The sequence below is a fragment of the Equus asinus genome, chromosome 4 (assembly GCF_041296235.1).
Source record: "Equus asinus isolate D_3611 breed Donkey chromosome 4, EquAss-T2T_v2, whole genome shotgun sequence".
In the NCBI taxonomy this organism is placed as follows: domain Eukaryota; kingdom Metazoa; phylum Chordata; class Mammalia; order Perissodactyla; family Equidae; genus Equus; species Equus asinus.
In genome coordinates, this window is record NC_091793.1 from 110309023 (window position 1) to 110325242 (window position 16220).

The 16220-nt window shown below is 44.4% G+C and overlaps 1 protein-coding gene across 1 annotated transcript in view; it reads left to right on the forward strand.

The window, feature by feature from the left end:
- The window catches only part of GORASP2 (golgi reassembly stacking protein 2), a 31686-nt gene extending 22657 nt beyond the window's left edge, over positions 1-9029 (forward strand). Inside the window, exons 7-10 of the mRNA XM_014846604.2 lie at positions 818-941; positions 4779-4865; positions 5917-6027; positions 7678-9029. Of these exons, the coding sequence (XP_014702090.1) occupies positions 818-941; positions 4779-4865; positions 5917-6027; positions 7678-8018 (663 nt within the window). The 3' untranslated portion in view covers positions 8019-9029. The remainder of the gene's footprint in view (positions 1-817; positions 942-4778; positions 4866-5916; positions 6028-7677) is intronic.
- Positions 9030-16220: the final 7191 nt, after the last annotated feature.

Here is a 16220-nt window from a genome sequence, read left to right on the forward strand (position 1 = left end):
CACTCCCCACCCCCACGATTGGCTTCTGGCCAGAGCCAGTGTAGTTGTCAGTTCAGACTCCTCCTATCACATCTACTGCCCCTAATCAGTGCTTTCTGTCTCAGATGAGCCTCTATGGGCACTCTGAGAAGACCAGAGGGTGAAACAGCACCCAGGGAAATGGGCCAGAACACAAATTGTGTTGGAATGTGCCAAAGGGCGCTGGAGCCAGCAGAAGTTGGAGTTTCAGAGGTGAAACCACCCATCTGTAAAGTCCATCTACACGCATTCCCCACCTCACCTCCCGAAAGTGGAGATCTGGCAGCCACATTCATTCATTGATGAGAAAAGATAAGATAGACTCATGAGTTTAGATGTCTTGAGAAACTTCTAAGGAATCTGTCATGGTATTAAGATTTCCAGCTGATTTCTTCCATGAGCAATGAAAGTTAAAAACAAAAACTGGCTGAGAATTCAGAGAAGAGGAAAGCAGTGGTGTTTTAAATGTTGAGTAAAATGATTTTGAGGTAGCTAGGGAGGAGAGAGTAGAATCTCCTCCTAGTGTAGAAGTAGCTAGAACAGTGTGTGTAATAGGAGGTAGATGCCATGTGTCGAGAGACTAGAAATGACAGGATGGGGAGATGTTTACAGTGCTTGGTCCATGGCGTGTGTTAAGGAAAGAAGGAGTGTCTGAAGGCAGAAGTTCCAGGTGAAAACTTCTGACAGCTAGTATATGATCAAAAAAGGTATCTGTAGGACAGATGAGAGCCAATATTTATATTTTCTTTTAAGTAAACTTAAGTAATTTTCTTTTTTTCTTTCTTTCATTTTTTGGAAGGTCCAGCTATCCTCAGTTAATCCCCCATCTTTGTCACCACCAGGAACTACAGAAATTGAACAAGGTCTGTCTGGACTTTCTATTAACTCAACTCCACCAGCTGTCAGTAATGTTCTCAGTACAGGTATGCAGAAAAAGATACTCTGTTTTCAGTCTACTTTGTTTTACATGATATTCTTTTCTGTTTCAAGCTATAGAATTTTAAAAATTAATTCCGGTGAACTTTGAAAGTTGTAAATGTGCTCTGCATTGACAGACAGGCCTTGTCTGTAAAAGCTAGTGCTAAATCACCATGCACATACATAGGGCCAGCATTTAAACTGTTTTCGGTGTATTTTAGACTCTGGGCTTCTCTTAGATTGTACAAGTTGTAGAGTCATGACTCTACCTTTAAATTCTGTTTAGTTGCTCTGTTTACTCAAATATTTGCATATCCCCTAGGTAGCAGACACTGGGGATGCAGAAGTGAGAAGGATCCTGTTTCTTTCCTAGGGTCTCAGTCTTGCTCAGAGAACATGTACCTTTCTCCCTCCTTTTCTTTCTTCCTTGTTCTACCAAATACAGTCCTTTTTTGTTTTAGTTTTTTTGCAACAGCTTTGTCAAGATATAGTTCACATACTGTCCAATTCACCCATTTAAAGTAGACAATTCAGTGTTTTTTTTAGTATATTTGCAGAGTTGTGCAACCATCCCCTCAATCAATTTTAGAACATTTCATTACCCCAAAAGAAACCCTGTATGCATTATCAGGCGCTCCCTGTTTTTCTCCAACTCCCCCAGGCCGAGGGAATTACTAATCTACTTTTTCTTTCTGTGGATGTTTGCCTAATCTAGACATTTCACATAATGTATATGGTCTTTTGTGACTGGCTTCTTGCACTTAAAATAATGTTTTCAAGGTTCATTGATGTCATAGCATATATTAATGCTCCATTCCTTTTTATGGCTAGATAATGTTCCGTTGTCTGGACACACCACATTTTGTTTATCCGTTCATCATTTGAGGGACATTGGATTGTTTCTACTTTTTGACTATTATGAATAATGCTGCTATGAACATTTGTGTATGTTTTTGTGTGGACATATGTTTTCATTTTTCTTGATTATATATCTAGAAGTGGAATTGCTGGATCACATGATATAGTTCTTGTTATGTTGGTAGAGTTTATTTTTCCCTCTGCTTTTTTTAAATCTCCTGTTTTCTGGTTTTCTTTCTTCATAATACCAAGAGTGTATTATGTACTCAATAAATGTTGAGAAAGTGAATGAAGTACTTTCATGGTTTAGTTTTATTTGCCATTTATTCTTGAGGTCTTTTTAATATTTGTATTCAGAATTTGCTTGTAGTCCAGTTTGGTCTGGAATGGACTTGTAGCAGCCTGCCAAGATGCAGTGAAGTCAGCAGTGTGATCTCTGAAGTTGGACCCTTAGGTTCAAATCCAAGCTCCTGTCAGAGTCTTTGTTTTATTTCCCAAAGATGTGTTTTTCTAGATGAAATTTTAAAATTTTGTTTTATAATTAAAAATTTCATACATACTCAAAAGTAGACGGAATGGTGTAATGACCCCCCACCACTCTGCTTCGCCAGTTATCATTATGCTGATGTGCCTCCACACCTCCTACTCTTTGCTAGTTTTTTTCCCAGCTTTATTGAGGTATAATTTGCATACCATAAAATTAACTCACTGTAAGTATACAGTTCAATGATTTTTTAGTAAATTTATGGAGGTGTCATCACCTCAGTCCAGTTTTAGAACATTTCCTAGATGAAATTAAATATTAATGTTATCAGTATCAAGTCATAGTCATTCAAGTGGTGTTTGAGTCCTTTTTATGACATTAAGATTTTTTTCTTACATCCCATCAGGTGGTCCTCCAGGTTATTCCTGAATAGACTTAGTAAAGGTGGGTTTTGGCATTCCTGAGGAAGTAGCCTGTTCCATGTCTGAATAACTCGTACATGTTTTAGAGTAAGAGTATGCCCATGCCGTACAGGAACTCTTCTGATTTTAGGAGGTAGCTGACATCTCTCTTCAGCTCCCAGTTTCTTTTTGACATTTTAATTCTTCCTTCATTACATTACAGTTATGCTTGTATTGTCTTATAAGCACATGCTCTGAGATCCCTGGCCTTATTACACCGTAGAGAAATGGCTTCTTGAATATTAAAAGACAGAAATGTAAATAAAGCAGTAATTGCTCAAAAGAGACTGAAAGAAATCAACATTTTCACTTTGAGTAAATCTATTTAAAAACACTCAAATCTTCTAGCATCATGACCTGTGAGAAACCACTTTTAGTTAGGCATTTATTTTTCCATCTTTGCTTGTTTTTTTTTTTTTTTAATTTGGAAAAGAACAAAATGCTTTATTAGTCAAAGTGTTGGTGAGATTACCAGACAATGGGGATTGTTTTTTTTTTTTAATTTTTAAAGTAATTTTTATTTTATTTTATTTTTTTATCATTTAACGTGCTTTATTTTTTATTGCAGTAACATTGGATTATAACATTATATAGCTTTCAGATATACATTGTAATATATTTTGAATTCTGTGTAGATTACATCATGTTCACCACCCAAAAACTTATTATAGTCCATCCGTCTTTGCTTTTAATAATATTGCTGCAAAGTAGACCAAACAGTAACTGTAGAAACATAGAAGCGTATGGTTTTTAAGAAAACTTTTCTGTGAATTTGAAAATTTGGGGGTTATGAAATTTTTAGAAAATGAATATTTCATTTTGAAATCACGTTAATCAGCGTGACCTTTTTGGTACACTCCTTCACACTTCCTGTCCCCCTTCTTTGCTTGATTTTTCTGCAGAGAACTTACACTGTTTTACATGCTGTGTATTTTACTTGTTTGATATCTGTCTCCCTTCCATTTCCTGCCCCTCATTACAATGTAATTTCCTAAAGATAGTGATTTCTATTTTCTTTGTATTGTAAAGTGCCTCAGTGCCTGGAACAATGTCTAACGTATAGTAGGTGCCCCCCAAAAGTTTGAATGAATGCACATACCAACCAACTATCCAACCCCTTTGAGAATCTGATGAACACAAAGACACCTCTTCTAGTTTTGCATGCTTCCAATTTCTGTAGAGAAGTAAATATGTGAGTAAGTAAAAAACTATCTGAAAATGGTCGCTTCCAACTTTTAGGCACAATTCATTCTTGCTATTCTACTGAAGCAGATCTTTACAGGACAAAATCTGGAATCCATGTTCAAATATTACTGTTGTTTGGACATTAGCAAGACCTCCCTCCTGAGTAGGTGGTAAACATTAATAGATAGAACTTTATTAGGTGGTATCCTAAGAGTTACTCGTGTATGAAGAACATAACCTCCTCAAGCTAACATCAGAAAAATGGGCCTGTACTAGACTTCAAAGCAGTGTCATAGAACCTAAGGTCAAAAGGAAATGGAGATTCAGGAAGCCAGGTCGTTCCCTCCATCTGTGGAGGTCCACGTGCTCTTTTGTCTCTTTCAGCCCATCTCCTGCACTCTGTTTCACAGACCAGCATTCGCTGTTTCATAGGGCACATGGCCCTCCGCAGCAGGCCACAGGTTTATGTCGCCTCTTAGTTCAGGAGTGCAATAGACATTGACTAGAATCCTTGCATCCATTTCTGAATTTCTAAAACAGTTTTCTAATCTAGCCCTGCTTAGGTCAGGTGTAAAGCTCTTGTCTAGTAAGCTTAGCTGGGGTGGGTTTGCAGAGCCTCCTGCCCTCTTGGCCCAGGCTCTGCTGATTGTCTTTGTTAAGGGCCATGGGCAGAGTAGGTAGATCAGCCGTGACTGAGAGTGATGCAGCCAGAAACGGACTGAATGAAGTCCCACTGAATGAAGACCTGACGGAGGGGGCAGGAAAGGGGACTGAAGACTGTCCTAATATCGTTTGTTCATTCTTTGTCAACTGAGTTTGTTAGAAATTTTAAAAAGATTGTGCTTTTATTTTAGGTGTACCAACAGTACCGTTATTGCCACCACAAGTAAACCAGTCCCTCATTTCTATGCCACCACTGAACCCAGCTACTACATTACCAGGTGAGCAGAAGGAGACTAGAGATGTGTGTAATAATAGTAGCATCTTGAAAAACAATGAAGAAAATCTTACCCCATGTGGTGACTTCTTATGTCTTTTGATCTCATTTTGTCTCTGCTATAACTTTGTGACAAATGAGAGCAAGTGGCAATGAGTTGTTAGTCACCAGCTAGTTAGCTGCTGAGCCTTGGACTCCTTACCCGCAGTCACCTATCACCCCCCTACCCACCCCACCAACCCCCACAATGCAGCATGAGGCAGGAATAAGGAATATGTAAAAGTTCCGTTCTCCAGCACTTTCTTAGTTAAGGCTTTCTCATAGAGTTTATGTGAATAGACATTGTGTGTGGGAAGTGAGTGCTCCTTATTTGGGTCTTTAGTAGCTCTAACGTTGTTCGATTTTTGTTTATTTCTCTTACTGTTCCCAGTGAAGACCAAGTTCCTTTATCCAACCAATAATGATCAAATATTGTTTCAGTGATCAAATACACTTGCATTATGAGAGCCTTTAATTGTATGGCTAGAGATGTCATTGCACAGACTTACTGAGCCATTAACAAAATGTGTACACACCAGGATGATAAAGCAAGTGTGGTAAAATGTTAACATTTGGGGAATTTGAGTGAAAGGTATATATGGGGATTCTTTATATAAACTACTTTTGCAACTGTAAGTCTGAAATTATTTCAGAAGAAAAAAAACAGACTGTAAACCCCAACCATCTAAGAAAAATTCAGTTCCATTACTGCCATACTTGGTGAGATAAGTCAGCTCTTTCTCCAGGACACTCAGGCCGTCGTCATTCTTGTTCTCAGGTTTTAGAAGTATTCCTATTTGTCTTAACCCTTACCCGCTTAGCCCTCTAATTGCTTAGGTCTATAGAGAGACATTTTGCTTAAGTGAGATTTTGTTGTTACGATACAGAACTGCCACACAATAAATGGGCTTCTGGTTTTCTCACTTTGAAGCACGTAGTATTTTTTTCAGTACACAAGGGTTGAATGTTTTCCCCAGGCAAAGTGGTTTACTGTTTGTTCTCTGCCTTCTCTTCAGGTCTGATGCCTTTACCAGCAGGACTACCTAACCTACCCGGCCTCCCCAATCTCAACCTCCCCGCACCACACGTCATGCCAGGTGTCGGTTTACCAGAACTTGTGAGCCCCGGTATGTTGCCCATCTTGCCTTCTTAGGACTCCGTCTAATAAAAAGCTTTATCCAGGAAAGCCAGTCCTCTATTTTAGTTTTTTTGGAAAGGGCAGGTCAGTTTAACAAATTTCAGCTGCTTGAAATAAGTATTAATCTTTTTTATTTAAAAAGCTTAAAAAGGAAGAGGAAGCAGACTGTCTCTGTGCTTCTCCTCTACCTCGCCGCCTCCCCTCCCCCTTTCTCCTCTCCCTGCACCCTGACAGCTCAAGCACTGTAGAGGCCCATTGTGGAAATAAAGACGTGTGGCATGGCGTTTCTGTAGCTGAATTGAATGGGAGGTGTGCAGTTGGCCCAGTGGAGGTTAATGAACTCCCCTGAGTCTCCTCATGTTTTGGGTGGCTGCCACCAGTGGTGCCTGTTTGCGCAGCACAGGCCCAGAAGCTTAGGCTTAGAATTCTTGCCCCTGCTCAGCTGGCTGGGCTTGTTATTTGATTAATATTCCCCATTATTAACAAATGTTTTCATAGTAAAAACTGTAAACGATTTTAGCTGCAAATAGTCCAGTTAGCAGATATTCAGAGTGTTTCCACTCTGATTCAGTGCACTGATGGAAGGAAAGCAGCAGAGTGTCCCACAGTCTGCCCCCTAGGTAATGATTGCCCAGCTTCCCTTTAACTCTGAGATGGCTGCACGTCAGGACTGAGTTTTAATTGCCAGTCTCAGTCATCTGGCCCATCGGTAGTGTCAATAAGTGATCTTATTCCACTAGGGTGTGCATTGTCACGTGTGTGTCTAGATCACAACCTCACTTGTTGCACACTCACCATCTGTGTATATTCGTTACCACTCGTCATTAACCTGTTTGCTTTTCAGCACAATGGTTTAAAAAACAAAGGAAGAGTAGTAGTACACACTAACTAATGGTTGCTGTCTTAGCATTCCCCTTGTCTTTTCTTTTGTGTCCTGTATTCTTGGCTTCTTCCTCTGCCCTTTCCCCAAATTGATGGACAGATTCTAAGAACATTGAGGGTTTCACCAGCCCAGTGCTTACCCTGAACCTTTTGTACAACCTACCTTTCCTTTGTTTCTTAAAGAAGTCATACTTTTTCCCTTCATTCTGCATTTCAGAATCATCACAATAAACCCTACAGGTATAATATGAATAGTTACCAATCACAAGGCTTGAACAGAGGCTGGGTACTTATGGGGAGGTTAATCCAGGGGGCTGCATGATGAGCCTCTCCCTCCATGACCTTCACAGAAGGGCTGACCCCTGTGTCCCCTCTTCCTCTTTGTCCACGGGGCAGCTCTAACTCAGCTGACAGCTTGCCTGGGTTGGCAGGGGGAGTTCATCTGCCCAACACTCAGCGTAGCTGCATCATTTGCTAGGTGGGCTCCTGTCCCTCCTGACTGGGGGAATCCTTTCTTCCCTGAGCCAGGCTGTCATAGGGAGCCTGGAAGCCAGGAACCTTTCCTCCTGGCCAACTGGTATTGCAGTGAATATTTAACTGTCCTGGCCTCCAACTGAGGATAAGCAGAGGTTGTGATTTATGCTCTCTCCTCGGCTTCAGTTTTCTCAATGAAATGCAGATAAAAATAGTTGTATGATGATGACTACTGCTCTTTTAGTGCTGGGCCAGTGTATGATCTATGCCATTTTTGTCCTAGGTTTGCCACCTCTTTCTTCCTTGCCTCCCCGAAACATATCCGGCACTGCACCTCTCCCCATGCCATCTGAGTTCCTCCCGTCATTCCCTTTGGTTCCAGAGGTCTCTTCTGCAGCAGGCTCAGGGGAGCTGCTGTCATCCCTCCCACCCACCAGCAGCCCACCCTCCAACCCTGTCACGACCACTGCAAGGGCAGACACTGCCTCCGCACTCACTGTGGATGTGACGCCTCCCATTCCCAAGGCCTCCACCACTGTTGAGGACAGAGTCGGCGAATCCGCCCCAGCCAATGAGAAGCCTGTTTCTGCGGTTACGGATGCAAATGCCTCTGAGTCACCTTAACTTTGAACTGGTCTTCGGAATTGGCGTGGTGTGCTTATTTAACCACGGGAGCGTGTCTGGAAATGCAAACTATCATTAATTTCATACTAGTTTGTACCGTATCTGTAGGCATCCTGTAAATAATTCTAAGGGGAAAACTAAGCAAGAGGAGGTGGGCTTGTATCCTGCCAAGTGGGGATGGGGCTCACCAGCCGGGGAGGGAAATGTCAGAAAGTGCTTGTATTTTAAAACAACCAAAAAGAATTCTGAGGGTGGCTTGCTGCCAGGTTTCCACTGCCATTCTTGAGGGTGTACATCTTTGGGAAAGGTGGTGACAGGGTGTTCACTAGGCTCCCTGTCTTCCTGCTGCTCCTTCTATAAGAAAGCAGAGTATCTTATGCCTAGTACTTACATGCAACATTTCTTGTATTTTGTAAATCGTTTGCAAGAATGCAGACCAACTCACTAAACCGTGAAGAGAAAAGGTATTTTACTTTTGGTCTCCGTGAGTCACATCTCTATTGAGGTTTACACAGAAATTCCAACTAAAGATGTTTGTTCAAGTTACACAATGTGCACTATTAATTGAACACCTTTTTATTCAGCCTATACACAGATCTTTGTTTTGAGCTCTCAAAATTACTCAGACAACATTTTGTAACTGCTGCTGTTGCTTTATATGTCCACCATAAAATGGCATTTAAAAAGAAATAAAAGAGATGTTGCACAGTTTTAAACCAGAAGGTGGCACTTTGTGGCTACTTAGAATATCATAGTTATACTGGGGAAGCATAGATAAAGCAATAAATTACAGTCATTTTACTTTTCTGCTTGTGATACATTTAAATGACAACTTCTAACTGCCGTGTGTGCACTTGTTACTCTCCAGTATGTCACACATCTTTAATGTAATTTTTCATGTCTTATGTTTGCTTTCTCCTAAGTTTTCTAAGAGATGGTAAGTTAAGTGGAATTGATTTATTGAATGAAATTAAATGCATATTGTATCTCTGTTTTTCAAATAAGATGAAAGAGGTTCATCAGTTATTGGCCTGGTACTAGAATGAATGTTGTTAAGGGAGCAGCACCACTCAGCTGGAAACTGGAGTGATCAGCACCTCCAATGGGAGGCCCGGCACCAGCTAATTTTAGGATACATCCATTCGTGGAGCCAGGTTTATATGTAAAGCTAAATGGTAAAAGAAGCCTCCAGTTCTAATCACAGCTTCTTCTGTTTACATTATAAATATATTTCTAGAATATTTCTCTCAGTTAACAATCCTATTTTATGAAAAGGAGCTTTAACAAGTAGGGAAAATATTCACAAGCATGTTTAAATGTTATAATTTTTTACTTTGCAGGACAGGAAAAGTTGAGCAAGTTGTTACTACTTTCTAAAAGATGCTCATATTTTTAAAAATGTTAAGGTGGTACCTTAGTGGAAAGCAAGAAAGTAATTTTTAAGCTTTAAAAACGATTTTTTTGAAACAACAGCAGTTCTTCTACTGCAGTGATTCTTAACTCTTGTGACATCACAGTTCTCATTTGAGAATGATGACAGCCCTGGACCATCTCCCCAGAAACAGGTCCATAAGCGCATGTAAAACACTAAGCTCTGGGAGGGCAGGGGGAGTCTCAGCACTCACTTGGAAGGTGAGCACAGACTTGGCCTAGATGGGTTCACTGGATCTTCTGGAGGTGGAAAACACTTATTTTAGGTATTCTCTATTTTCTTCAGAAAAACTAGTTTTGGTGTAGTAGTAGATCCTGTAACAGGAGTCAGAAACACGGATCTGAAAGATGGTGTTCCTACCAGGAGGCCACTCACTGTGGGGTCAGTCCTCAGGGCACTGCAGGGTAAGTACTCTAACCATGGAGCTGTGCTCCGTGGCCAACCCGTGAGGCAAGGATCACATACAGTCAGAATTACCTTGGAACCCCTGTATCACTCACTTTGTGCCCACGTTCACACAGGAGGCTCACACGAGAGTCACGAGGCAATGATGGAGGAGGACGCCAATAGGCTCAGTTATCACAGAAATTCTCAAAATAATAGTGGCCTAAACAAGAAAGTTTATTTCTCTTCCATGTTCAAATAGTCAGAGGTGGTCTGGCTGAGGGAGGACTGGCCCATTGTGATGTCAGAGACCTCAGCTCCCATCTTGTAGTTCTACTGGATGTGCTTTCCATTTCCAAGGTCATCACATGGACCCAGATGGCAGCTGGAGCCCCTTCATGCCATCCTCGTTCTAGCCAGAAGGAGAGAAAGGCATGCCCCCCTTTGGGGACAGTTCACAGAATTGTCACGTAGCGCTTTGACTTACATCCTTCTGGCCAGTGTGGAGTAATGTGGCCACTTGTAGCTGAAAAGGGAGGCTGAGTAATGAAGTCTTCAGCCTGCCGTGTCCCCAGCATTACTGAGGAGGAAGAAGAGTAGTGAGGCCCAGGGACAGCCCTGCTCCACCACATGGAGCTGAGCTGAGCCCTCTCTGTGACCCACAGGTAGCGCCGTTTACCCAAGATTTGATGGAGCCTAAAGGGGCGCTGTGGTCAGGGCACTGGGGAGAAGGGCAGGGAAGTTCCTAAGAGATGACATTTGACATGAAGAATTACTCAGGCAAAAGGAAGGGGCAGGGACCATTCAAGGTTAGGAAAAGTCTTAAGTGTTTGAGGAAGGGTGAGGAGTGAGTGCACAGGGGCTGGATCCTGGAGGGCCCTGAGTGCCTGGCTGGGGAGCTGGGGCTTTGTCTTAAAAACAGAAGTCCCTGAGGGGGTCCCCGTCTGCATTGGAGAAAGCCTGTCTAGCAGTGTGGAGGCTGGAGGGGCAACAGCAGTCCCGTCAGGGCCAGCAGCAGAAATAGACTCAAGGGAGGTTGCTGCTCTCACCCAGCCAGTTTGGTAGCTAAGACTGAGTCTATGATGGTGGCTTTGCCTTTCCCCTTTGATTTCTGTTCCTATTTTGTGCTTAGTCCATTACTAAATGCACTTACCTTAGAAGAGCCCAGTTTAGCTCATTTCCTGAAAATTGAAAAAAAAATTGAAAAAGACCTTCCTCATTTGTGAGACGCCAACTAATGTTCAAGGATGGCTCTGCCTTGACCTTTGAAGGTGAAGGCCTCCCTTTTAATTATCTGACCACCCAGCAAGGTTTCAATCCTCGCTGCAAATTAGAATCAGCTCAATTAGAACATGGATTCCTGGACCCTTGGAGTTTTGAAAAGCTTGCCAGGAGATGGAACCGCTGAACACTGACATTTCTCTCCCTCATTGAAGCTGTCCCCTCCCAGGCCACAAGCAGCAGCAGGCTCTGTACCTCCTCCTAGGTAATAATTGAGTCAGACTGGTCCATAACTTGGGGAGGTAATAAGGCAGCAGAAAGGTCATTGTCTACCAAGACACTTTCAGCACTTAGCAAATTGCACACATTAGAGAAGGGATCTTTTTATCACTAATGCTTTTTGCATTAGATCTAGGAAGAACAATTTCCGGTATTGCTAGCCAACACATTCCTTTATAGGCTTCTTGCATATGAGCCAATTTGATTAAATAGAAAAATGGAGAATTAACGCCACAGCCAGTTATTTGAATGCCAGAACCACAGGCCAGTGGAAGGGGAGGTGGGAACTGCTCCCAGGCTGGCATCACCCTGGGACCTGGAGAGGGAGAGAGTACTGTTCACAAGGATGCTGCCAGTGGCAAAGGCATCCATCAGCTGCGGGGAGCCAGGGACAGAGTTTACATCTGTTAAAGAGCAGCTGAGGACTGAGAAGTGCAGAAAAAGCTGCCTCTCCAGGGAGTTAACGTGAACACGGGCGCCCTCTGGCCACTCTTCACCAGTTCAAACAAAACATGAGAAAACACTCTCTGTCTGCTGGTGGAGGTGGGCCCCAGGGACAGTCAATGTTAGAGTGTGAGTTTGCACCATATTTCCTGGCAATAGATGGAAATAGGCCCCTGCTTCACGAAGGCCATGGGGCCCTGGGATAATAACAGTAGCCAACATTTATCAAATGCTCAGTGCTCGTGCCATGAAGAATGAAGCCAGGAGCTGAGCCAGTGCTGTGCAGAGCCCTTTGCAGGACAATCTGTCCAGTGAATGAGAGGTGGCAAAATCAGAAAGTTCCACATAAATCCAGATTGCTGGTTTCTCTTAAGAAGTTCCAAGATCTGGCAACACTGGATCCTCAGTCCCACAAGGAAACAAGCACCCTCTTGAGCCTACACCCTCCTGTTTGCCACAGTCCCCATCTGGCCCACTGGTTTCTGCCACCTTCCTGGCCCTCAGATGTCTGAATGTGCAATGTCTTGAATGTTATCCTAGTAGAGAAGGGTGGGAAACCAGGACTTCAAAAAGTTGGAGGGTCCAAAGCCCAGAGGATTCAGGATCAGAAAACAAAATCCTTCATGGACTTGATTATTTGGGATCCATGAGTCATGGTGGAATGGGCACCGAGGTTGGCAAAATTTGAAGTAGTCACTTAAACCATAAACCCAGGAGAAGTAGGTCTCTGGACAATGACTAGAACAATGACAGGGATTTGGGTTTCATCATACGCTTCCTGAAGCCAATTCTGGGACCCCAAACCTATTATTTACTTGACAAACAACTCTACTGGAATTTATTATCAGTTCTCTTTTTTAGGGACCAAAGAGTAGGTAGTAAGAGGTCCTGAATTCCCGAATGGCTTTCTTGCCCTCTGCCCTGCAGCCTCGCATCCTGATGAGAGGCAAGCCGTTTACCTTTGCCCAGCTCTGGCCAGGCCGGCCTGGTTTGAGACTGGAACTAAAAAATGCCTGAGGGTGGGGGGAAGCGTCTTCGAGAAGCACTTGAATTAGGGTGGCTGGGGGTATGGTTATGGGAACTTCTCGTTTCTTCCCTTAGACACTTGAGTATTGCTAGAATTTTTTAAAAACACATTTGAATTACTTTTTAATCAATGAAAACAATGGAGTTATTTCCACGTAGGGGAGAAATGGGAGACACATAGAACGGGAGAGCCTACCCTGGAGGGGGCTGCTGGCAATGTTCAGCAGCCTTTGAAAGGCTGGGCATACACACAGGGAGCTCTCTACTAAGAAACCCCTACCACTGGCCCCAGATTAGCACCATCAGTGACCTTTGCCTTAATAGTCCTGCACTGTGACTGGTCTGCAGTGTTATGTTGTGATGGTAAATCAGTTTGGCTGGAAATGTCCCGGTGTGGTTCAGACAGCTCCTGTGAGCAGAGTGGCCTAGAGATGTGATGGCAAGAGTCTCTAGGCATTGTTTTGGCATTTAGTTCTCCAGAAATAATGTTAGCCGTCAGGCACATGAAGTACACACAGTGCTCACAGGGTTTCATTTGCCATCAGCCGCTGAACACCCTGTGCACTTTGGGGCAGGGGTGGGGAACATAAATGCGAGAGCAAACTCCATCTGTCTCGTTAGGGAGCTGAATAAAAGCAAGAAGAAACAGGCTCCTGCTGCAGGAGTCCAGGGGCTCAGAGCTTATTCCAATTTTAATGAACAAGGCATTTACCCACCCTGGTCCCCACCAAGTTATTTTTTTTTCTGGAATGACTAGAAATAATAACAGCACAAAACTTCAGAAACAATGAAATTCATTTTTCCAAATTCAGATCTCTACTAGGCAAATAGCATAAGCTGAGAAAAAAACGCAACTCACTTGGGTGTTTGGCACCTCGTGTTGCCGCGTTTCAGGAGGGGACGGGTGAAGGTAGACTATGGTTGGAACATGGAAGAAGGCAGAAGAGACATAAAGAGAAGGGGCCCTTGGGCAGGCACGGGTTCTGGACTTGGTCCCGTGGACTGGTGTGGCCAAGTGTGGTACATGGAGGAAAATTTTTTTTCTTATTTTAACACCTGTATATGAATGAGTTGCTTCGGATGAGGCTAAAGTAGGGTCTTTTACAAATAAACTTTAACGAGAAAAATGAATCAATTTAAAGAGAAGGATTGAATTGACAGCAGGTGCCAGGCACCGAGCTGGGCAAGTTTTCCTATTATAACTCCAGGGCATCCCAGCAGGTGGTAACGATATCTCCACTTCAAGATAAGAAACCTCCAGTTCGCACAGCGGGAAAGCTTTGGGGTAGGAGCTGACCCCAGGTATGTCTGTCTGGTCCCAAGCCTCAGTTTTGTCCCCACGCAGCGGGCGGCCGCAGTGCCGAACACTGACTTTACCCCAGGGCCTCCTGTTCCCCCCTCACCCCCCGGGCCCAAGTGGCGAGGAAGCCGGGCCGGGGCGGGCTCCCGAGCAGGGCCCGCAGTGCGCACCGCGGCCACCAGGTGGCGCCGCCAGTCTGGGAAAGCTGCACCCCACCGGAGGCCGCGGGGTCTCCGGGCCGGCCTCGCAGGGCACCTGGGCGGGGCTGGGGCGTCGCGGGAGTGGCCCCAAGGGTTGGGGCGCTTTTTGTTCTTTGGAAAAGGGCTGTGGGACTTAGTCCCCTGCTTTCCTTCCACCACAGACGTTTATAGCCTCTGTGCGTTCCCCCAAAGGAGTCCCTTTTCAATACAGTTTTAAAGTAACTATATCAACCTGAGGATTAAGATAAAGATGAAAAGCCCTTTAGGTGTCTTGTCAACCCCTCAGACACTCCAAGAAACAGGAGTCTGAGTACCTGGTGAGGGAGGTGCAGGGGTCCTGCTTCCCAGCATTCCCAGCCCCCACACTCCCGACTTCCCCTCCCTCTTGCTCCCCAACCCCAGGCCTCCCCCTAGGGTTAGAGCCTGGCTGTGGTCATCACACCTCCGTCTGCCCAGCAGCCCCTCCGTAGGCACACCGGACTCGGGCCCAGGCCCTGTGCTGGGTTCTTCCAGCCTCTCTAATGTTCCCCACAGCTCCACAAGCAAAGGTTCCTGCTTCACAGACAGGCCCAAAGGCACCCAAGTGGCACAGCTGGAACCCGTTGTTTCTGAATCCAAAGACATTCTACCACACTGCTTTATAGCAGCAATTTAGTGTCCAGGATGATGAGTGTAAGGGAAAGAATACCACAGAAGCAGGATAACTTCCATCTGAGGAGGTCAGGGAAAGCTTTCCTGGGGAGGTGATGTCAGGGCTTTGAAGGATGGATAGAGGCGCTCTCAGGCGGTCAACGTGGAATACATGGTAGGCAGAGGAAACAGCATCTGCAATGACAGGAAAGTATGTAGCACATGGTGTGTGCTGGAACTACAAATTGTTCTGGGTGGCTGGAATGTGAAGGGTAAAGTATGGAGGGTTAGCAGTTGCAGCTGGAGGGGGCGCAGGGCCAGATCATGAAAGGCCCTTGATGCCACGCCAAGGAGCTTAGACTGTGCCACAGTGGGGAGTTGATAAAAGGTGTTTTGTTTGGGGCAGGGGAGTAAAGAGCTTGCCCTTTCCAAAGATCAGTGGTTTTAAAATCTTCCCTTTTAGCAAGCAGATAGCCTTTTGAAAATGAAATATCATGAAACATAGACTTAAAAACCAGGTCAAGGTGGAGCCACTGGCAGTTCTCCTCTGAGCAGGAGAGAAAGGCGTGGCATCCTGGAGGAAGGCGGCCACGGACTCCCCAGAGCTGAATGGAGTGGGGAAAACTTTAGAATCTCATCTTATCCCCAAAGAAACTGAAGCCCAGGGAACTGATGCCCCAGGTCTCCTGCCTCCAAGCCACCTCATTCCACACCGTCAATGCCCTGCTCTAGATGTGGCTGGAGAGAGTCTTCCATTTCTCCTGGTCTTTCAGAGGTCTGGGAACAGCCCAAAGCAAGATGAGGTGAGACCTCTTCCTCTTCTCCAGCCAAGGCAGCCCTTTCCACGTGGCTCAGAAGAGCAGCCCAGTGCTTCTTAGTCTTGGTTGCTTTAAGAAGAACACCAGTGCCTATGGCTCAGGAAAAGCAGCTGGGGGGACCTTGGAGATCTCCTCCCTCAATCCCTCGTTTTGTAAATACAGAAAGTAAAATCCAGAGAGGTTAAATGACTCCCCCTCAGGCTCAGGGCTAGGAGGTGGTAGAGCTGGGTCTAGTACCCGGATGGAAATAGGGACGTGGCTGTTCATGTGGGGATGGGGCGGGTGGAGCAGCTCACATCATGGGAGACACACAGATTACTGAGGCCACGGGAGGGCTGAGGTAGAGGAGGTAAGTGCCTTGTCCTGTGAACGTTCATAGGGGGTACTTTTAATGCAAACCAGAGCTAACAGTACCCTCATTTTTATCAGAATTTAAAATGCCACTGATTTTCCTTTTTTTTCAACAAT